Below are 24,557 nucleotides of genomic sequence, written 5' to 3'. Positions count from 1 at the left end.
TGCCGTTTCACTGGGTTAAACCTCTGTGTCGTTAAAGTGCTGCAGTCAATGCCTTTGGGCTCCCCTGATATCAAAAGCAACCCAGACAGAAACTCATTTCACTCTGTTAGCATTTGGTTTTACCGCAAGCCACGAAGTTTCGCCGTCCGTGGAATACATTCCGATCACTCCACTACGATTTTCAATCTCTAGAAGTGAACTTAAGAAAAATTTTGGCAAATCAGCCCTTGAGAGGCTTGCCAAGGAACAGGGATAGAGTGGGAATGCTCAGAAAAGTGAGGAAGTTAGAGCGTGAGGATTGAAATGAGGGATATTCGTTCACGTGAGGCAAGGGGAATTGGCATGAGAGGAAGAGAACTTGATTTAACACGTAGGCTTTCACGACCAATATACTTAATAGAGGGTTTTTTGGGTTAGGTCTCATGAATATAAATTTGTCTTTAAACCTGCCACCACCCGACGGCCAATGACTCCAGCCCAGCTCGCGCGACAAACCTTAATTGGCTGTGTTGGGTGGTGGTGGGTTTCATGACATACATTTACGCGACCAAACCAAAACAACACTATTGTGGAGAACTTAATTGCTGCCAGAGTATGAGGAAATGTACCTTTTCGTGATTGTGCCTAAAGTGTGTTGAGGAAACATTACTGGTGACAATTGTGCCTAAATAGGCACCGAGCATTAATTGGTCTGACAAAAAAAATAACGAAAGTATTAATCGGTGAACGCAATGATTTTCCTGATGAGTCAGATTAATAATGCAGGCTAGTTTCAAACACAGGTCCAAGGTGCATTCGATTATAGAGCGTATCATTTTATCCGTTCACAGTCATTGATGCAAATGCTCGAAACATCAGTTAAGACAAAGGGTTCATATAGAGCAAGAATACAAGTGGAGATTAAGCAACAACATGTAGGAGCTTGATGGAGCATAGCTTGTAATAGTACTGTAGGCAGTTTTGCCGACAGAGGAGCTGCTAAATGTTTCACATTACAATAAATGACTCCCATTTTATTCTGGCACCGCTGTTGCTACGCACGTGAGTGTGAAACGGTGTGAGGTGAATTGAAGCAAACAGTTCCTGATTTTCTGACTCGTGTACAGGTGCCATCCTGGCGTTCATGCTGGGCGTTTACCGCATCCCGCTGCAGGAGTGCGAGGAAATGTACCGCCAGCTGGGCTCTGACATCTTCACTCAAAATGTTTTTGTTGGCACCATGAAGATGGGTTGGAGCCACGCCTTCTACGACAGCCAGGCCTGGGAGAAAATACTCAAGTAACTGTTCCCGTTTTTTCACAACGCAGCGCGTTGCTGGAACCCCCTGGTCGTATATCAGATCGTCGTAAATTTCCTCGGGTAGTAGAAAGAGCAGAAACACCAACCTGCTGATTAGTTTTTTTCCTTTTATCAGCCGTATTAACACAGTTTAATTGGTAAAAAAAAACACTTGAGAATAACAAAAACCTTCATGCCAAGTCACATCGGAAACCAGACTATTCAAATGTGTCCCAGAGTCGTGTCGGAAAATGCGTCGTAAATCAAATTTCTGCGTCGTAAATTGATTCATGGTGGCAATGATATAAACGTCGTAAATGCGGATCTTTGTAAATCGGACTGTCGTAAATCCAGAGAGACCACCTGTATTCACCCACTGCGCACGCATGGTATGACTATGATGAAGTAATCCGGAATGCACCTGATCCCGTCATATCTCGAAAGTCAAGCAGGGCTTTAGCCTGGATAGTGCTACGTTGGTTGTCCACAATGTTTAAACTGGTCTTGTAGGCTGTGGGGTTTTGTATTGGCCAGCAGGGGGCAACGCAGCAAAATCCATTGGTGAACTGTGCTTTGATGCCCCCCCATGTTTATACTAACCCGCCTTCAGCAACCCACGCTGACCAGTGTGGGGGAGGTATGGTTAATTAACCCCCACGGTCTGCATGGAGTGGGTAGAACCTCGCACGGAAGCGGATTGACAAAGGGCTGCCACATGTACATGCGTGCAAGTACTTGCGTATATGTTCCGTATGTGAGTTCATACTGCCAAGATGAGTAGAAACGGTACTCTCTGACTTTGCATTTATATTTATGCCTAAGGGATCACTTGCAAAATAGACATGTGTCGAAAAATGTAACATCCCTCTGTACATACTGTGTTTGCATACACACATCGTATAAAGTAAAATAATTTCAATCTTTCAAAACACATTTACTTGGGTAGATTTTTTTCAAACAAAAGCTTGGCACCGAGATGACACGATAGCTCTCATAATGAACATCGGCGTGCATTACAGAATTACATCCTGTCCTTTTGCGGCATGAAGACAACACGCAAGTTACTTAATTATATTCATCCGCTTTCGGCTCTCCACCGGTGCCTCAGCATTGGATTTAGCACCGCAAGCTTTTGTCTCTGTTGCCAAATGCATATTGATTTGGCAGTGGATTCACAGTGCGCAGCGTCTGATGAGAGACGCTGTGGCTGACATTGCAATGCCTGAGCCGAAAGCTACTGGGATGCAAAGCCATTTGTCTCTGCAAACTTGCATTCAGGACTTTTTTTTGCGTGAACTGCTCCGTTCTGTGTGACATGTTACCGGCATATACAGTGAACGTCGATAATTTAAATTGTCTTTTTCCCATTGTTTTTTGACAAGGGAACGGATGGGAGATTCGCGAATGATTGAAACGGCTCGTAATTCTGGCACGCCAAAGGTAATTTGGCAACATTTAAGAAACTTAATTCCAATGTTGTTACCTGCAAACCCTTGTGTCAATGAACAATCGCCCAAAATGTACCCAGCCATGCACAGTACACAGGGGCTTTAGGTTGCTGCAATGCTATGTTGTCCACATAGAGTCACACTGTGAAAGCCACTGATGTGCTGTTCTGTGCTCCCAACAACTCGAACATCGACTCCCTCTGCATTCACCAACCCACACTGAGGAGCTTGGTAAAATATGGTGAATTAACCCCCATTGCCTGCTTGTGCAGCATTGGATGCACAAGAGGGCTGTACCGATACACAACATCTCTCTGCAGTAGGTTACTTTGAAAAGAAAATCCAGAATTTTTAAAAGTACGCTATGGCACCAAAATCAAAGTTGAGTCTTGCCTCCTGAGGCTAAATATGGTCCCAAAACATGAATACAATGTCAGTAGAAAAGCTCACAATCGTTCCGTGCTGATGTTTCTTCGGATGATTTTTTTAAAGAGAGCCACGCCTTGTTGCTTTGTGTTAACAGTCACGCATTTTTCTTTGTGGGGTTTTTGCGTTAGTGCTAAGATAGAAATTATTATGCACTCTGCTAGATTACGGCACTCTGCAGAATTGAATGTGTATTTGATGGGCTCTTCCTTTCGTGCCAAACTAAAGCACATCTTCTGCTGCCTCTAGTTTTAATAAATTGGGAACCATTATCTGGTCTGGTTCCCGATACCCGTCATGAATTTTTACTGCCCCTCAGCATTCGGCAGCAGAGGCCCTGCATGTTTCGTGCATGAGAGTTCTTTGTACAGCGTTAGAATCTCGAACACTCGATTTATTTAATGGATTTTCTGGAAAGTTATATAATACATTGTCAACCGTCATTTTCTCGTACACTTTCAGACAGACTACAGACGGGAATGTTTAATATACCCTCAAACGTTTGTAGCTATTAAAAAAAAATACATTGTCCAGTATTGTGTTGGGTTCATTAATATTCCGATAATTATATAATTAAACATTGGTCCTGTGCTCGTGACATATAAATCAGTGCACAGTGGTTAGATGTTTTTTTTTTACCATTTGCCTTTTCCCATTAAAAAAAATTTATCCCTGTGTACCCACGACCTCCACGTGCTTGTGTGGACAAAACAGGTGGTGGCCGTGAGCACGGTGGTGAACGTTGGTTCGGCACCCAAGCCCTTCGTTTTCAGGAACTACAACCACCGCGTGGGCATGCGCTCGCACTATCCGGGGGCTTGCAGCTACCGCCTGTGGGAGGCAATCCGCGCCTCCTCTGCCGCGCCCGGATACTTCCAGGAGTACAAGCTCAACGATTACCTGCACCAGGTGACGCCCCCTCTCCTCTCGGCCCGTGCGTTGTGTGACGCTCCACCAGCAAACGCTGCGTTGCCGTCCGGTGCGCCGAAGTTCCACATCTGAGCGCGTGCACGCGTGCGGAGCGGTGGCACGGCGGTTTAGCGTGCCGCACTACAAACCCCGGCCGCCCGAGTGCAACTCTTGCTCATGGCCGAAGTCCGTGGTGAATATGTGAACTGGTCCTGGGCCTCCCCTAGATCGACTCAGCACTTATTTAGTCCCAGTCAAGGTTCAGTCACTATCAACGCTGGGCAGACAAAGGCAGCCAGGTTTGGTACTGACCACACTCACTGGCGGAGCCTGTGGGGGGGGGGGGGGGTGGGGTGGCACGGGCCCCCCCCAATGATCCGATCGAAATCCCTAATTTTGATCGGATCATTGGGGTTTATTCGTAATAAATAGGCATTTTGCGACACCCACTGCTACTGTGTAGCATATTATTACGTGCCAGGGACTATGAGATGATAGGAAAATAGTCTGAGTCCATAATTGGCAATCAGTGACTCACAGAATTGTGCACAGTTGCGTGTACAGTACACGACTTCCCTGAAGGCAAACACCTTCAGCGAGCGCGATGCCGATCACAGACGATTCGAATTCGACCATCGATCGATGGCTGCGCCAGCTGGAGGAGTTGCCCCCTCTACCTGAAAATCCTGGCTCCGCCATTGACAACACCACCCCCGCGTTGTTTGTGATTTTATTTATTCAACTCGAGATAAATTGAGGTTTTGGCTAGCAGGACAGCAGAATATTGGTTTTTAGTGTGAGTTAAAAGTTTCGTAAAAGATCGTGATGAAAACGCCTACTTCAGCCTCGAAAAGTAAATCGTCAATTTTCATTGAATGAAAAATACATCCTTGTTTAGTATTTGTTTGCTCAATAAATAGTGGGGTTGTACGGTGATGGAAGCTCTTACTGCGCTATGAACCCAGCAACCCGGACTGACCAATGTGGTGATGTATGGTCAAGCAACCCCTTTGACCAACATGCGTTGGGGAAGCCTTAATCTCTTTGTCAGTTGGTAAAGGTCTGTAAATTATCTTTATAAATAAGTAAATAGACAACGAACTTTAACACACCCATACATGTGCACACACAAAAATAGGCAAATATCCCCCATGTAGCATTAACAGGCTGTTTGGGCAAGTGATGTTAGCGAGCACCTATGAAGGCCGCAAAGGTACACGAGGGGGCGGGTGGCCAGCACCACGGCCGACCGCCTTTGTCTCCCTAGTGGTGATGTTTACACACCGCACCAGGTACTCATTTGAGGCTGAGTCGACCTAGGGGAGGCCCAGGACCGGTTCAGATCATTGTCACTGGTGTTGGCCGTGAGCGGGAATCGAACTCGGGTGGCCGGGTTCATAGCGCAGCGCGCTAACCGCTACACTATCGCTCCCCACACAGATATACTGTTGTTTATTAGACATGTGTTTGGAATTTCTGTTATGGAAGTTTCAAATTCTTTCAGTAAAATAGATGTTTTGCATTTGGATAAATTTGTGAAAGATAAAGACTGCAGTGTCGTTCTTTTCATTACACATGTTCACTGGAATCTGAAACATGAAAAAATTATAATGTTACAGTTGAATAAACCCGCTTGCCAAAGGATAACAGTGTTGATGCAGCATCTGACCTAAATTGATCATTTTCACCCTTAGGTTGGAAGTCATTGCTGCTCAATTTATATTTCTGACCTCCACACATGTGCGTTGTGGTGACATCCGTCAAGTTTCCCGGAATTAATTGACGGCCTTAGCCTGCTATACGCTGTCACTCTGCCACTGTTTTCACATGGGATGCTTCATCACTAAATGTAGCTCTGGAGCATTTCCACACGTGTACAGAAAACACTTGCACATGTTATTTATCTGGGTGAGGGTTAGTGTGCTTGGAATATTTAACCAGGCATGTTGTTTGCTTTGTACAACACGTGGACTGTCCTATGCTAATTGGAACATCTTTCATGAGCCATGTCAAGCCATTGCAGGCTTGAGGCCCCTCTGAACCACCACTATCTCTCATGATCATCTTTCTCACTTGGAGCAAATTTCCTAAGGCAGTACTTGGCATACTAATGGTAATGGCGATATTTTTTGTTGAAGTTACAAGCTAGCCATTTACCACTTATGCTGGCGGAAGGGTGTACGTTTTCAGAATTATAATGATGGCTCAGAGACCAGCGCTTTTGTCAGCTGGATGTGTGCCGAGCACAACATGAGCCAATTCTTGGGTCACCAAGTGGTAAGCAGAACAGCAGCGGGATTTGTACACCAGAGTTGGCAAGTTAGAAGCAAATGCAAACGTATTCTCTAAATAACTTATTGCAGAATGTGTGTTTCTGACACCAGTATGACCCTGTTTTTTTCTACTTAAAGACACATTATACCCAATTGGATAAAGCGTGGTCGAAGAATGTATTTTTTTTAACCATGACACTTTTACTATAGAGTTGCATTTTGGGTGAATTTGTGTAGTACTTTGTGCAGTAGCCTCGTTTGGTCTCTTTAATAACCTAATTTAATGGTATTAATTCAATCATATGTGATTTCATGCACAAGCATTGCACACAGCATGTGCTTGCACAGCCCCGTTGTATATTAAGTAGACGATGATATAAGGAAGCTTCCAGTTAAGCTGCCTTCTGCATTTCTTCGTCCATACTATTTAAAAATCCGTTCCAGAATAACATGTAATGCCAATCATTATGCTGCCGTTATTTTTTTGCCCATATCTATGGCACGTTTATTTATTTATTGCAGCATGTAATTCAATCACCTTGGGACAATGCTCATCAATAAATGTTTAGTGGGAATGTTGACAGCTCCTGATTTCCCACGGGTTAGTGAAATCTGTTACAGCACCATAGGAATGAAGAAATAGGTTGAATGAAAAGAGTCGTAAAATACTTAATGTTATTCTTTACTTTGTGTATTCCCTAATTTTTATCTTGTTAAACGTTAAATGCAAACTATTGAGTAATATATCACGGCTTAGCGAACTCCCAAGTGCATCTCTGTTATTCAATAACGTAATTTTAGTAAGAATGCATCACCATTTACAGACGAACACACCAAAAGGGTCATACCACATGAGGCTCATCATAGATAATTGCAATAAATTGCACAGTGCTCTTTGCAAACTTAATCATTAAGCTTTGACAACAAACTAGTCGCTAGGAAGCCACCAATTGATCTGCAACCACTTCCAATAAACAAATAATAGTATGACACTGCAAAGTAATGGGCGCTTTACTAAATGACGGGCAGAAAGAAAAGCCAATTTATCAAGGCAGTGAAGGTTTGGAGTGTGGGACAAGGCTGATTTAGGAGGAATGTTAATTTTCCATTAAACTCGCAACTGCTCTTCCCATGCCGATTATAGAGGCCAATGTGACTTGTCTGTTGGCCTCTTCACCTTGAATATCGATTACACTGGTCAACACACTTTTTCTGGCATAAGGTATTCCAACGGTTCTAATGTACTTTTGGGGTGCTGATTCTAAATCTGGCATCAGTTTTTGTCTATCACATCAGGTTTTTGAGATATCAAATATTGCATTTTCAATCAAAACTGCAGAAGAAAAATATTAAATAAATGTGGATATCTGCATAAAATTATATTATAAACACACTATCCTAAAAATACAGCACCATATTTTAACACTAAAGTAGTCACTGACTCGCAACAACTTGCAATCATAAGTGACAGAGTTAATTTCGGGTAAAATCAATGAAAATGGGGTATGCCGATAGCATAAAATTAGATGTGATAGAGCAAATCTGAGATCAGATTTGGAATCAGCACCCTGAAATTAGTCTAAAACAGCTGCACAAGTCCAGGCCAGAAAAAAATGTATTTTTTTGTTGACCACTGTAATGAGTGAGAAGCTGTCTTTCAATACCTTACCCATCCCTTAATATACAGTGTAAAGGATTTAAGGGACACCCAAACATTACTACAAGGATGCTTCTTTGCATATTTAAAAACAAAGCCGGTAAAAACCTCGTCTCTTAAACATTACAATTTGAACATTACAAGACTGGGAAAGGTGCATACACATTTTGGGTGAAGATGGCTGGGTGAACTTAAACGGGTTTTCGGTTTTGCTATTTTAATGTTCATTTCCGATAGCCAAGGACTTTTTCAGACGATAACCCTTGAGTAAAACACGCTGCTGTGGCCTAGAGAGCACAGTTGAGAGATTGCGGTAGACAGATCCATAACGGATGCTACTTCCAGGTCCATCCCATGGTGGTGTTGTGCGTGCCTTTGCTGTTGCAGAAAGGTCATGCATAATGATTTGGTGTGTGCTGAGGTGGCGGTTGCATAGTCGGGAAATCTTTTTTCTAGAAGGGAAATTTGTGAATGTGTGTGTCTGTTTAAAATGTTTAGCATACTTCCCGACATGCAACAAACTTTAAATTTGCCATGTGGGTACTTTCCAGACTGTACACCATGCTAAAATTAAAAAAATACACTTTGGTTTTTTTTTTTTTGGGGGGGGGGGGACGCAATAATGCATATATTTTGCACGGCAAGTGAGCTGTGACGTCACATCTGTCATGTGACCCGCGCACGCGTAGTGCTTAGCGCGCTGCACTACGAACCCGGCGACCCGAGTTTGATTCCCGCTCACGGCCACCACCGGTGACGATTATTTCAACCGGTCCTGGGCCTCCCCTAGGTCGACTCAGCCTCAAACGAGTAACTGGTGTGTTGTGTGTGAACATCGCCACTGGGGGGACAAAGGCGGCCGGGCGTGGTGAATCCAAGTCCAGGGCGAAGCCGGGTAGTAAAGCTAGTCATGAATATATTAAAAACAAAAAGGAGAAATGTTATTGTAGTATTGTGGTTTTAAGTTGTAAATAGGTAGTCACATTCACATGTCACACAATCTCCTTAGGCTCCTGGTGAGCAGGAAAGACAGCTTGTGTGTTGCGAGACACTCGTGCCTGATAGAAATTGAGGTTAATTGATTTTTTTTAATCAGGCCATGAGGCTTTAAGTTTAAAAGCATTAGTTCTTCTCTCGTTGCAGCTGATGGCTATGCAAATTATTGCACCAATTGATGGCCTTAAGTAGTCAAGTTAATTAGTGCTTTGGGCCGGTGCATTGATTTGTAATTGCACATCACATCTACAAATAAAGTGCAAATGAATGTAATGCACTGTTTAGAATAAGATAATTGACATTGCGGAGCATATGCCCATGGAACAATTATGCAGTGGTTTTTTGTAACGCAGTGGTTTTTGTAACGCCGTATACAACGTGAATACAGTTTGTAGGACGTTGATGAATGTTATGCCATTTGCTTATTATGTGGGCCACACCAACAATAGTTTCCCATTAAATGTAACTGGGTCATCAGTGTCATTATTGTCTTGACCTTGATACAGTAGTATGGGTTTCCTATTATCAGTATGCAAGCATGTACAATTGCACTCATGCATGGAGTGTGTTTATATATCCACTTAAACAAACAATAGTCTTGTTGTCAAATATAATTTGCTTTGCCAAGAACAATACATTAAGAGTACATTTCTGAACGCAATTCAATATCCGGTTTAAGAGGTTATTAAAGCCACTATCTTAGATGATAGCACACCAAGCCGTCACTTGCTTCTTCCTGCCAGATTCTACAAATATACTGGTAGGAACCTCCTGGTTACACCATCCCACAGGGGATTATTGTGTCCGTCTGTCGTGCAGGGAGGGGCTGGGTGGGGAGGGGGAAGGTGGGGCTGTGTGCGGGGTGGGAGGGGTGGGGCTGGGTGGGGAGGGGCTGGTCACCCCGTGGTGCCCTTATAAAACTCAACGTTTAACCTACTCACGCTGGCTTGTGCCCGCCCTCACAGTCGGGCATATTTGCGGAATACACCACGCCGCCGTTGACCCTGGCCATTGACCGAGCAACCCAACGTTCCTACCAGCTCCCTCCGCAGGAATGTGTTTGATATGAAACCTCCACGGTCTACTTTAAGTCCATCGGAGCGTCTGTTTTTCGGGTTTTATATTGATATTCATCGGTGCATTGAACACTCTTTGTCGTTGCGGGAACAGGACGGCGCCCTAACGGTGAATAACCCATGCGGGCTGGCCCTTCACGAGTGCCAGCTGCTGTGGCCGGGCATGCCGTGGCAGTGCGTGGTGTCGTTGGGCACCGGTCGGCACGAACTCACCAGCTCCAGCAACGTCTCCTCCACCAGCCTGCGCGCCAAGCTGAGCAACGTGATCACCAGCGCCACGGACACGGAGGGTGAGTGTGCGGTGCAACCTTGGCGTAGCTACCATCGCGTACTCCCTCTCTTTATTTTTTTGTATTAAATATTTTCATTCCACATTCTCCTTCACATTATACATTGCAACATTCCGACGTTCCGGGTGGTAGTTTCAGGGGCATTGAGGGTATCAGGCACACCGGACTCATCAGAGCAGGCCAGGGGCAACTCAGGTTGAATGTGTTAATGCATGAGCTTTGTCGTCCATTTGACTGTGATTTTGGGTCACGATATAACTCTTCGCATAGACATTTCAATATAAATGCAATATAATTATAACGTTGTTTCCCCATTGGAGACTTAACCCTCAAGAACATCGGGGAAATTAATCAAAGCATTACCCATAATTTGGTGATTAAAAAACCAGCGGTGATGGGGTGAGCCTCCTCGGCCAGTGCAATGTCGTCATGCGCCACGACGCCATAACCATGCATGGTGTCATCTCACGACGTCACAGGACAGGTCATGTGCACGCCTCTGCTCATGACGTTTGGCCGTGTCATGTTATTAGTTTGATACTTTCAGAGAAAAAAAAAACTAATGGTAGAAAGCATTAAAAAATCCATTGGTATTTCTTTTCCGAGATAGTAAACTAACCAACAGTTAAGGAATGACCCAATTTCACCTTGTCTCCTTTTAACGCTAAATCCATCTGTCTTTATTGGTATAAACCTTCGAGGTTAATTGGTAAAACAAATTAAGGGAGGGAATTTCAAGCTGAAAGGGCTAAATGTATGGGGATGAGGGGAGGGGATTTAAATATGTGCAGAGTCCTCATTTGAACTAAAGGAAGAGTAATGAAGACAATAAGGAGAACATTAAATAAGAGTGAACTCACCTGGGTACGAACCCAGCTGGATTATGTTAACGCCCCTGAAAGAATTTGGCAGAGTGTAAAACAATGGGGACCAGATCTGTTGGCAAGCCAACGATCTGTTTTGTCATTTTGCAGCCCAAATGCTCCGTGGACATTACGCGGAAAAGTTTATTGACCCAAATCTTAAACTCAGGAGGATCATGTGTTTTCCAGTTTTGTAGTTCGCCATGCAGAAGATTTTAATGAGAGCCTCCTACTCCTTTAGTCTGTTATGTTGATATTGTCTGTCCATAATTTAGTGATGGCATTTGAGTATTTTATTATAAAATCTTGTAAGGACTCATTTAGACGAGAATGAATGACGCATTTCTGGGATTTATGGTGAGCTATATACAAGAGAAGTTACGCAAGTTACAGATATATTGACAGTGAAGAAAATAAGTGTGCTTGGGAAAGACACATCCCTTGAAGGGATTATGGCCAGTGGACAAGACTAACAACACAATGTTAGCTGCTGCCAAATGAGGGAATATTCCGGAAAGGGTGCCCACCATGGAGATGGAGCAATTACTTCAGCTCATGTGCAGGTCCTCTTCAAAGTTTAATTCCATCACAGGTCCGTGACATAGTGACTGTTTGCAGAGGCCTTCATCCAGCAGTGGATTGATCATGACTGATGGTTATGATGTATAATTGGTTTCAGTGGCAGACAGCAACGTCAACTTTGGATTCTAAATCTAAGCGCTTGGTTGGACAACCGTGACTTTGCATGTTGTCCTGGCACTGTCATTGTTTTAAAAACATTTTGCAAGTTAGATGGCCACAGGCCTAGCCCCAGTAATGGTTGCAAAAAAAACCCACATGGATCTTCGATGAAACGACAGTGGCAACAGACTGCACTCGGCCCAGTAGTGACAAGAGGTGCATTTTATTATGAAAAAAACCTCACATTAATGTGGTAGTGGCATCATACTTTTGTTCTGCTTCAGTTGCAAAATTGTATATATGCAACCATGCTGGGAAAAGGTATGGAGTATACAGAAAGTTCCGCTTGAAAATTTGATTTGTTGATATTCTGTACATTTTGTGAATATTATACTGCTCATGATGATCTTTTGGGTTGATATAAATCTCCAACAGCAAGCATCCTCTATCAGCAATTTTACTTTTATTGCACACATTTTTTAAGTAATTGCTATGATGAGATATTGTGCTGCAGATTTTTGGATGCAATTTTTTTAATTAGTATTATTCGTTGAAGAAATGCATTTCCTTTCTTGGGACCTATAGCCAAAATTTGTTTTTTCAAAAAAGCTAGTTTTCTAATGTTCTGGAGTGAGGCTGCCAAATCAAGCCAGTAGACTGGCAAAACACTCTGGATAACTGAAACTGCAAAATAATAGTACAGAGAAGCATTGCAATTTAATTGCCTCTGTTACATTGATGTTAGGCATGAACGCTTGTATGCCACTCACATTGTATCGATTTCGAACTTTGCTTACATGACAGTAGAGCATTCATCAAAAATAGTTTGTACTAACATTTAATCTGATCTGGTGCTACTGTGGTGGAGTGCTTGACGTTTGCGAGGTCATATCCTGCTCCAGGTGCAACTCAGCTAATTATCCCGCCCTCGATGGTCGATAAAATAATGATGACTGCAACATGAGAATGAACAAGCATCTGGGAAATGCAGTGGTGTAGTGATTATCCAACCACGACACAATGCACACTGTGACCTGATTTGCGGCGAGTCGTATCTAAACCGGTCCTTAGTCGTCCCCCCTCCTGCACCAATCCACACACCGATGAGCGTGATGAAACATGGTGGACGAGTGGGTGATTGTGTGAGTGAGCGTGTCAGAGGGTGTGTTGTCACGATCTGCAGTATTGGGGGGTTGACCAGAGCGTGGAAGAGACGAAACAGTCATTCTGGTAGATTAAGTCCAGAACACGGGCGGAGGCGTCAATGAGTGAACGTACCCATTGCAGAAGCGGTCGACTTATGAGAAGGCAACTGACCTCTCGTTGAGTGATTAACTGGAGTGAATCCACGAGGGCAAGATCATCAATGGGCGTCACGGTGGAGAGATGTTAACTATCTCGCCTGATATACAGAGGGTCGTGGGTTCGATTCCGATCCTGACGCCTGCTGTATATTGGAGTTTGCATGTTCTCCCCTTGGTCGCGTGGATTTTTTTCCACGTCCCCCCGGTTTTTTCCCTCCACATTTCGAAACAGCATGCGTTCAGAGTACTTGGCTGCTACAAATCTCCACGCGATAAGCCATTTCGTTGAGCCGTGTCACTTGTGGCCAGGTACACTTCTGAAAAAGAGCTATATAGGCTCAATGCGCCTTACCCTGGTAAAAAAAAGGTGTAATAATTTAATAAATCAACCTGACCACATACAGTTTAACACGTAGGTTTTTGCAACCAATATCATCCATAATACTTTTTTTGGGGTTATATCGCGTGAATATAAATGTGTCGTTAAACTCACCCCCACCCGTCACGGCCATTTAGTAAGGTTTGTCACGTAAACAGAACATGCCAATTCGTTACTAGTAGAAATCCGTAACAAATCTGGCTGTCACCTGATGAAGCTTGTTATTACTGGCGAAACGTCCTACTCAGATTGTAAATGTTGTGGATTTGCTCTCCAACGCACCGGTGTGCTGTACTAGTAACGAATTGGCCTGTTCTGTTTACGTGACAAACCTCACTAGTTGGCTGTGTTGGATGGTGACAGGTTTATCGCCGTTCATATTTACGCGATCTAACCCCAAAAAACCCTATATTATGCACATACATACAAACAAACAAAAATCAATCTCAGGTACGACTCTTGATCTCCTGGGTACCCCTTGCGCGCCGGTACAGAGGTGCACACGATGCTGGACGGCCTGCTGCCCGCGGACGCCTACTTCCGCTTCAACCCACTGACGCGCGAGGACGTGGCGCTTGACGAGCGTCGCGCCGAGCGGCTCAACCAGCTGCAGCACGACGCCCACGCCTACCTGGAGCGCAACGGTGCCAAGCTGGAGCGGGCAGCGGCTCGCCTGAGCCTCGGCAAGCCGTGGCGGCAGCGCGTGGCCGAACGCTGGCAGCTCTGGAGGGACACGATGGGTGTGCGGCCAACCGCCATGTCCAAGCTGTGATCGTGGATTTTCCAGCGATTTATTTTCCGTAAATCTGAAAAGCTTTTTGAAAATGAGGGCCTAACTGATAACTTTGGCGAGTGGCTCCCATTTGTGTCCGATTTTTGGCATCAATGTGCCAGTGTTTCCGTTACCAACAGTCTGACAAATCGCCAGAGCAAGTGTGGTTTGTCAAGATATGAATGTGGCCCCTGGACGTTGCACTTTATTTGTACAACACAAGGTGGAACGTATCTGGAATTTTTAGTTTTGATTGCAATCGTGTTGATTTTTTTCTCTCTAAAGAATATGCATGCGTGCTGCAGTGATGTGTGCCGCATTTATAGAATTTTGCTGCTGAATCCATGGGATAGAGCAATGTGTAGCAGGTTGCATTCAAGACCTACATAATTGCAACAGTGAGTAGGGAGCACTTTCAACAAACGTATGCTGATCACTGACTGGCAATATTCACTTTTCTCCTGTGCTTCATTGTATTTTCAGTTTTTCATTCCTTAAGTCTTTTTTTATCAACAGTATATGCACGGTTGGACATGTCGTCTTTATGTTTTGTACATTTAAAATCAGTGCCGATCATTGTATGAAATTCAATGTAACTACCGTTAAATAAAACATGAAATGCTAATGTCACAATGATTTGACAAAACAATCCTTAAATATATTTTTTAATATATATTCTACCAGCTGTTAGTGTTCCTTAAGATAGGATTGGTGTTGTTTTTTCCCCAACGATTTGGTGTAACATGCTTTGAAATAACATGAAAACTACGTTGCCTATCTAGTACTAAAACAATGAGGATGGTTAAGCTAGCGTAATGGTACTTTAGTTAGAAACTTTGAAATTCCTCTTCCTCATTCTAAACGATTTTAATCACAGGCTCACAACATTTGCATATGGGGTTCAAACATTTAACATTGTTCTTGCTATTTCTCATAATGTATCGTTCTGTTTTACTAACCTACACGATCACAGGCTGTGTTGTACTTTAGTCAACGAGTAAATTGTGTTATGTTCTCATTCTGTAATTTGCCGAGTAATCATGTATTCTATACAGTGTACTTGCCCGTCATTAAATTCAGCTGCTATAAGGGAGAAAGGTGCTTTTGAGACGGATATCTGCATAAATTGTGTCAAATACCTCTGTATCATTCTCCCCATATTCCCTGTGCACCACTTGTGGGTAAAGCAAGATGATACTTTTCGATTGAAAGCTTTCGTGACTGCAGGGATTCATATTCTTGGTTCTTTCGGTAAAGTCACGTAGAAGGGAAATAAAATTATCACGACGTTTCGATTGCAACACAAGCAATCATCATCGGGTGTGAACACCACAGCAAGAAAAAAACGCCACTTTTTTTTTTATTTTCACCCCGTTGGGGTGCGAGACATAGCCAGATGTTTTTAGAAGGTAAATAATCGAAAACACAAATTAATCACGGCCACGGAAGTACTCCTCTTGTTTCATCAAACCCTGTGTATTACCATGGGTTTTTTAACGACTGCAGTGAAGGCGAAGAACCGCTGGATCACACCAATTACAATACGAAGTAGCATGTGACACGTTCATCGCCATTCTACATCTCCTGTTTTGCACGAAAATTGTATATTTCCACTGGCATTAAAACGTCATCACGTTAATGCACTTATTATTTTAAGAACTGATTCACAAAAATATGGTCTGTTTTATAACCTGCGTTAATAAGAGAGACACTTTTAAAATTGCTTAATAAATCTCAATGACAGTGGTACATTTAATTTGTTTCAAACCTGAGCACTTTCTACAAGATTGTGTTTCTTGAAATTAGTAATCTCGAATTACCGTATACGTACATAATTCATGAGGTGCTTATTTACATTTTGTAATGTTCATATGTTTCTGTTGCCGTCCATATGTTTGGCCACATCTCTTGTTTCCCCACTGCATTTATAGCAGCTAAGTGTGTTTACATTTCAAGATTATTTGATAAAGAAATACAAACAAAATCTGCAACTTAAACAAAATGGTTCACATGGCAGGGGGGATTATGGAATTTAGTAAATGTATTACATTCAAGCAATGAAACACGTTTGTAGTAAATGAAAACTAGTGGAAAACAGATTTTACCCTTGACTGTCAATTTGCAAAAAAAAAGTTGATCACTTATATTGCATGCAAAGCAAATTACGTGTTGCCAAATTGTATTTTTATTTAATGTTAGGTGGTGATTAGTGGTCTTGAATCGAAATGCATTTATTATGAAGAAGCGTTACTATGTTAATAGCCATAGGCAAGTATTAAAATTCTCCCTGGCCATGCCCAGCTTAGATTGAAACGTTTCCTGACGTCTTGCATCCCAAAACAAATCTTAACAGTTTTTATTTCAGAGAAACAATAATTGATGAATGTCACTCACTGTGGTTATAAATTTGTTCTCACTGCCAGAACGCAATATAGACGATACAGTACAGTACTTGCATTAACTCAAATATAATCCTTGGCTCACAATAAAAAAAAAACATGTGTGTAAAATGTATGCACGATTGTAGCCAATATTGCTTTTTACAAAAAATAAAATTAGCAAATCATTACTGCATGTCATGGATGGATACGAGTTTTTAATGTGGTCTGTTGCTGTTATTGTCGTGAGAGACTTATCTGTCATTGCGATCCAATATCGTTAGCAACAATATTCATTTTTAGATTTAAAGCTTTCGTGACTGCAGGGATTCATCTTCTTGGTTCTTTCGGTAAAGTCACGTAGAATGGAAATAATAAAATAATAAAAATTTAACAATAATTCTCACGACGTTTCAGCCACAACGCAAGCAGCCGTCCTCAGGTGAAGAACAGGTCTGTCGAGAAGACAGTCTGAACTTCAGACTGTCTTCTGTGGCAGAAACGTGAGAATTATTTCATTATGTTTTATTTTTATTATTGTATTATTTCCATTCTACGTGACTTTACCGAAAGAACCAAGAAGAACAATATCCATGTTAGTTTTAATATTGGTTGATTTTAAGCACTATTCACGCACGTGTTTTCTAGCACACGACCGAGGTGTCTCAGGAGAAAAAATTAACCCGTAAAAACAAACTTTTTCACTATAAATCCTTTATATGCGTGGCATCGGTTTAATTTTATTATTCATTTCTGTTTTTCTTGAGTAAGAGTTTCATTTTTATCACATTGGTATTTTAAATTAAATATGAAAAAAAAAATTCCCTAAAAATGGAACATTTTGGAAATTTTTTCTCCCGAAAATAAATAGTCACGCACAACGAGTCTGTGTGCAAAATGTCAGCTCGATTGGATCACGGGAAGTGGGTTAAAAAACGACCGAAAGATTTGCACGGTCGTAAGCGCGCAAGCAAGCAAGTGAACTTAATATAAAGGATTTAAAAATCAGGTGAAACGGATGTGGGGCGCCAAACGTGTTCCCGGAGCAGCATTCTGGACTCATCGCTGACATTAAGCAATGCGTGGACAACTCGTTATAATGAATCGATTATATTAAATGTGATGGTTACTTGGGTCCAAGTGAGATTGCTATCGGGGGAAATACAGTACCTATTTGTACATTGCTGGGGGAAAATATATATATATTTGTACGTGTGCGTAGGAACATAGTATCATATCGTCTGCCTCTGAAGTACTTAGGGCAGAGGTGTGGACTCGAGTCATGTGACTTGGACTCGAGTCAGACTCGAGTCATGAATTTGATGACTTGCGACTCGACTTGGACTTGCATAACAATGACTTTGTCCCACCTATGAGATGTGGACTCGAGTCATGTGACTTGGACTCGAGTCAGACTCGAGTCATGAATTTGATGACTTGCGACTCGACTTGGACTTGCATAACAATGACTTTGTCCCACCTCTGACTTAGGGTGACTCCGTCTTCATGGTGTCTGTCACAGTACTATAGTGCCTTATTGTCCGGCCTTCTCCCTCCAGTAACATACATCAACACACAGCCATTCTTTGTTGACCGATACGTGTTGAAGCAAGAAAAGGTGTTTAGAATGAGATGGCATGATGGAGTGCACACGCAAATATATACACACTGCTGTTTAGTTCGCCCACCGTTCTGTTGGATGACCATGTTGACTTTGAATCTCTACAGCAGTGAATCAATGTGCCTATTTTATGCTGATGTGATGTATTAGGGCACATCAGCACATTGTAGCCCTGCTCCCTTGCCGATACATTGTCAGGCTTGGAAATCGAGAGGCCACACTTCAAGAAAGATTACCGAACCCGACATTTCGGGACAAGCAAACGCATTCTCTGGCAAATAAAATACTCCAGCGGCTCAAGACGAAGCACGTCGGCCAATATTTCCACGTGGACTGTTTGAGAATGTATGCTTTGCGTGCATACTGAGCCACGTCGTTTACTTGAAAGAGGCAATTTATGGTACTCAAGTCACTGACTTTTGGCTCTCGAGTGTAATGTATAAATCACGGATGGTACCGGGCGTTGATTTCTCAATGTTTTGTGGAACGCTGCTGCGATGCCTTGGGAGTCGGGATTCCTGGCATAAGCTACTAGACAGGCGTATCCTTAGAGGACAAGTTATACCAAGCTATACGCAACCAATATTATGGTACCCAATATTTAAGTACGGTCCCTACAATCATCTGGAAACGCCAAGTTACTGTACACGCATGGGTTGTTTTTTCACACCACCGCAGTATCCTGACGCATTGAGGTTAAGTGGATGTGGCGTGCCAACATTATTTTCCGGAGCAGCATTTCAGGACTGTTCTGCCTGAAATTAAGCAATAGGTGAATTACTCGCTATAATATTTAGAGATAAAAAAAAGTTACAGCTTCGCTTATATATGGACATGAGGATTGTTTTGGGGGGGGGGAGGTTACATAAATGCGCCTTTTGCTGCCTGGGTTCAGCGTAAGAGCACCACCACTTGAATGCTTATCGCTCGTGGCAGTGTGCCGTAAATCAAGCTGGCACGACCTGCTGTTGCCGTCTGGCATTGGAACAAAAAAAATCTGTTGGTCCATGCCTGCATGGGAGCCATCGTAAAATATTTCCTCTTAGCGCTGGCATTGGATATTTAACAAGGGTGTGTCGGCAAAGGGCACAACGTAATTGCCTTTTGCTGTGTGCGTGTCAGTTGGATGAGTCGGCAAGGGAAGAGGGGTTGGTGGGTCAATGTGAGCGGTTTGGACAGGACTCCACGAGACACGTTGAAGGTCATGAAATACAGACCGTATCCGCCGTGGGCATGAACTCTCGCTTGTGACGATAACACGATGTCTATGGGACATTTTTGCCAGTATCAAAGTGATGGGGGAAAAAAAAGGCTTTCCCCTTTCTGGCAGGTGTTAAAATGTTCAAATGCCAAATAGATACATATTGCAAGACATCAAATCTGCATTTACAACTCAGACTTGTGGCAAAACATGCGGCAAGGCAGTACCTGGATGCCAGGTACTGCCTTGCCGCAGTTTGTTAAAATAGTCTGCGGCTCTAGAGGAAAGAGGCTTCCTGTACACACGACACATTAAAACGTGCGTATGTATCCATATGTACGGTAGGATAATTTAAGAACCTTAGTGCTAATGCACATGCAGCACGCACATCCATTAAGAAATAAACGGCGGTGTGCTTATCGATTGGTGATGGGCGGTCGTATCAATCTTAGTTTGTGTGCGAGAAGGCGGCGTGTGTGTTGATAATGCGCGCAGCCTGCTTCCGAGAAGTGCTGTCTTCCATGTGGGAGATCCGGACATTGCATGCCGTGGGATCCATATCTCTGGGACACACAAAGTGCTCAGTGCCGGACGGATGCTGCCGTGCTGTAACGTTTAGCAGCACACTGAAGTGGTCGGTTTGGTTCGATCTCCAGGCGTGGCAATTGACACAATGGTGCAATTTTTTGGAAATCTTCCCGCCTCTGTCCACCCAACATTATACTATTAAATTTTTTATTTTATTTTATCGGGTAAGACCCACTGAGCTATAATAATTGACATTTATTTGTAAGGCGCCTTCCACTGTCTCAAGGCTATGCAGCTCTTTATCAGAAACGATCTGGCCACAAATGATAGCTCAACGAAGTGGCTTATCGTGTGGAAATGTATAGCAGCCAACTGCTCTTTAACGCACGTTTCTAAATGTGGAGAGAAAAAACCGGAGGACCCGGAGAAAAATCCACACGACCCCGGGGAGAACGCGCACACTCCAAATATACAGCAGCAGGCGTCAGGCTCGGGATCGAACCCACGGCCTCCTGCATACCAGGCGAGCTAATTAACATCTCGCCATCATGGCACCTCTGTCAATGGGCAACACCACAGACGAGTCTATCAGTGGGATCAAGTGGGAGCAGTGCCGCCTCTTCTCAGCTGTCGGGCCAGCGTGTACAACATAGGGGCCGTCCATAAATGACGTCACGCGATTTTGGATGATTTTTGACCCCCCCCCCCACTCGTCACACGGCGTCACAAAAAGTCAGACCCCCCCTCAAATATGACGTCACAAAGCTCTGCCCCCCGCCCCCCAAAACCATATTTCCATTTTGGAAATAAAACATGCTTCAAATCGCTTTAAACTATTGTCATTGTAGTGCGTATTTAATGTGCCGCTGCACTCTGATGTTGTAGGAGAAAACATGTAACACGTTCCTTCGGAGTGGGCAGGTAGGAACTTGGTTGGACAGCGCATTCGTGCACGACAGACAAATATGCACGACAGACAGACAAATAATCCCTGGTGGGCAGTGTGGAACCTGTTGCTCCTACCTGTAATAAAACGTCTATTTAATTCAGTAGAACGTGTTGTCTATATTTATTTAAAGTTGCGCATTTTGATGTGACGTCACATTTCTCAAACTCCCCCCCCCCCCTCGTCACACACATCGTCACAAATGTCTGAACCCCCCCCCCCCAGATGCGTGACGTCATTTATGGACGGCCCCATAGGCCACATTCTGTCCTCTTCTAGAGCGGCTGGGCTGTCTTGAGTTTGAACTCGTAGGAGGCGCTTCTGGCAGTCGTTCGGTGTGACGGCAATTGCAGGTCTGCGTCTTCACCTTGATTATCCTATTCCGTGACTGGTGGTAAAAGTGTAATTCTATCCTTTTCAACTGAGGCTCAAGTGGATTATTCAACAACAACAAATATATTATCAGGCTCAAGGTCTTATATAATTCTCCCGAATACAAAGTGGACTACAGTACTGTACTTCAAGGCCACATAACTGCCATAACAACATTGCCATGTTGGTTTTGTGTTATAGTTCCATAAAAAAAAACATAAAAAGAGTCCTGTATGTTTAAATCGGATATCTATTACGCTATTAGTGGAGCAAACGTTGACAGGACGTGATGATGCTGTCATTATCTCAATGTGACCATCAATCGTGTTCCACGTGCGTTTATCAGGTATATCCATTCCGATGATTTGGTGCATCTGGGCAATGACGCATGATGGGGTGTCTGCCAATATGGCCATTTACATTGGGATGGTTACGAAAACATTTTCAGAAATACTGATTTAAAAAAAAATTCTAAAGACCAAAAGACAAAGATCCCCCATTTAGACTGTTGGGGCAAGCGATGTTAGCGAGCACCTATGAAGGACTGCACGGTACCACGCCAGGCCGCCTTTGTCTTCCTAGTGGCGATGTTTACATATCGCACCAGGTACTAATTTCAGGCTGAGTCGACCTAGGAGAGGCCCATGACTAATTCACACAATCGTCGGGCTCGTAGTATATAATGTAGTCGACTGTGAGCTTTCATTGTGCCGTACACATCCACGAACTCCACGCTAAAACGATGTCGTAGTCGGGTCATTCGTAGCGACCTTGGCCCGCGTTGTTGGGCTTCAGCTCCACACGTGTCCACTGATGATGTGGACCGGGCTGTGTGTGTTCGTCACGAGGGCTCGAGCGAGATGTGCAACTCGAGGCTGACCGTGCCCCATGAAACGAACGCAATGAACCACCAGGCCGTATCTTTTGGTGAACCCAAATTTTTAAAATGCAATTTTACCATAACCATGGATTCGACTATGTTTGTGTAAATTTTCACCTTTCTAGCCCTTCTAAAACACCGCTAATTTTGTAATCAGCCATGGCCAAATGCAGATTTCCCGCACGTGTGCACGGTACGCAGCGTGTACAGTTCAAGCATTAGCCTCCGACATGAAACCTCAATTCCATCCGCTTGCATGCACATGCACGTTACACGTGTGTGATACATATACGACCTTTATTTGGGACTGGTTTTGAGCCCAAAAGAGACATGGGATTACGTAAATACAGCACAACACGGATAGAAAACGCGTTAACAACACAAGCGCCACGATCCACATCGCCCTTTAATGCGCGCGTGATCTCGTTAAAACCTTAGAAACTCATCCAGGGTTGATACTCAGACTCTCTAGGGCAGTGGCTCTTAACATTTACTGCAGCCTTGTACCCATTTGTTACTAAATCGTAAAATAAAAGTACAATGTTAGCAAATACACAGGGTTTGATGAAACAAAGTAAGGTGTTCTTACATGCCCATGCTTCATTTGTGTTTTCGATTAATTACACGATGTAACACAATTTTTGTTAATGGGTATTAAGTGTTATTTCGTAATTGGTTATGCCTAAAAAGTATAGAAAATGGCTATTATTCCCCACAAACTTTGCTTTTGTGACCAGGACAGTGATATTTTTTTAATTTACCTATTTTCAATGAGAAAACTGGCGAATTTGTGTATTTTAATTCACATAAATTCAGACAAAAACACCATGAATCAAAATTAACATGTATTTATACTAAAGTAATAAAAAAAAAATACGACAAAAGATTTAGAAGTTAGTAGTGTTTTGAGATTTACGATGAAACTGTAAATCACTTTCAAGAATCAGCCCCCAAATGTAGTCTTCCATCATGTTCTCGTTCTACTGTCCTTCAAAGTCCAGTATATCCTGGTGTAAGCGCTCGCCTTGCTCCTCCGAGTACGCTCCCATGTTCTCCTTGAATTTATCAAGATAAGCATCAAGGATATGTACTTTGAGGGACATTCTACAGCCCATTGTGCCGTAGTTCTTCACCAGTCTCAACCAGCTCCACATAGTTTTCGACCTTGTAATTGCCCAGGAAGCCACGAACCACTGCGACAAAGCTGTTCCAAGCCGCTTTCTCCTTAATAGTGAGCTTCATGGGGAATTAATTGCACTCCAGGATCTTCTTCATCTGTGGTCTGACGAAGACACCGGCTTTGACCTTTGCCTCAGATAGCTTAGGGAATAAATCTTGAAGGTACTTGAAGGCTGCCAACTCCTTATCTACAGCTCTGAAAAAATTTTCATAAGGCACCAATTTGATGTGCAGTGGTGGCATCAGCACCTTCCGGGGGTCCACCAGTGGCTCCCACTTGACGTTGTTCCTCCCCACAGAGAACTCGGTCCACTGTGGCCAGTCCCGACTGTGGTAGTGCGCCTTGGTGTCCCTGCTGTCCAAAAAGCAAAGATAGCAGGGAAACTTGGTAAAAACGCCTTAGATACACATCAGGAATGCCACCATTTTGATTCTCGCAACATTTTTCATATATGATAGATTTTTTTAAATAACATTGAAAATTGTAAAACATTTAAAAATTAAAAACTTTGACAATTATTTTTTTACAAATTTTATCACGTAAAATTCCGAGCAACAATTGTCCATCTTACCTTCCAGAGTTTTTTTGCATTGCTCACAGGTGAAATGAGGTGCCCAGGGTTTGTCTTGATCCCCGACAGGCATGCCGAAATATGCCTTGTAGGCCTCACACATCTTAGCAGATGCTTCCACAGAGTACTTTTTCGCTCTTGTCTTGATACATTGGCCGCAGACAAAGCAAAATGTGTCTGCCGGATGCTTGCAGCCTCTTGATGCCATCTCAGAAAAATGCAGAGATGTATCCACTTAGGCAGCTGGAACTAAACTGCACTGGTGGGCTTAAGGCCCCTGTATTTATACTACTATTCATATTACCGGATATAAATAGAATGTTCTAGAAGTTACTCCAAGTTTACTCAGCACTGAATCTATCTGGAATGTTCTGGAAAATAGATAAATATCTAAATATCACTGTCCTGGTCACAAAAGAAAAGTTTGTGTGGAATAATAGCCATTTTCTGTACTTTTGAGGCATAAGCAATAAGAAAATAACACTTACAAGCGAGGAACAAACACAATTGTAACACAGTGCTATTTAC

The 24,557-nt window shown here is 43.1% G+C and overlaps 1 protein-coding gene across 3 annotated transcripts in view; it reads left to right on the top strand.

Moving 5' to 3' along the window:
* Positions 1 to 17,061, top strand: part of PNPLA8 (patatin like domain 8, phospholipase A2) — a 28,280-nt gene extending 11,219 nt beyond the window's left edge. For all 3 annotated transcript variants that reach the window (XM_078874866.1, XM_078874867.1, XM_078874864.1), the window contains exons 6-10: positions 1,107 to 1,278; positions 2,661 to 2,718; positions 3,867 to 4,061; positions 10,158 to 10,353; positions 14,075 to 17,061. In XM_078874866.1, the coding sequence (XP_078730992.1) occupies positions 1,107 to 1,278; positions 2,661 to 2,718; positions 3,867 to 4,061; positions 10,158 to 10,353; positions 14,075 to 14,352 (899 nt within the window). In that variant the 3' untranslated portion in view covers positions 14,353 to 17,061. The remainder of the gene's footprint in view (positions 1 to 1,106; positions 1,279 to 2,660; positions 2,719 to 3,866; positions 4,062 to 10,157; positions 10,354 to 14,074) is intronic.
* Positions 17,062 to 24,557: the final 7,496 nt, after the last annotated feature.

This window comes from Lampetra fluviatilis, chromosome 40, assembly GCF_964198595.1.
Source record: "Lampetra fluviatilis chromosome 40, kcLamFluv1.1, whole genome shotgun sequence".
In the NCBI taxonomy this organism is placed as follows: domain Eukaryota; kingdom Metazoa; phylum Chordata; class Hyperoartia; order Petromyzontiformes; family Petromyzontidae; genus Lampetra; species Lampetra fluviatilis.
The sequence above is the reverse complement of the archived record's forward strand: the minus strand, read 5'-3'. Positions and strand labels throughout refer to the sequence as shown.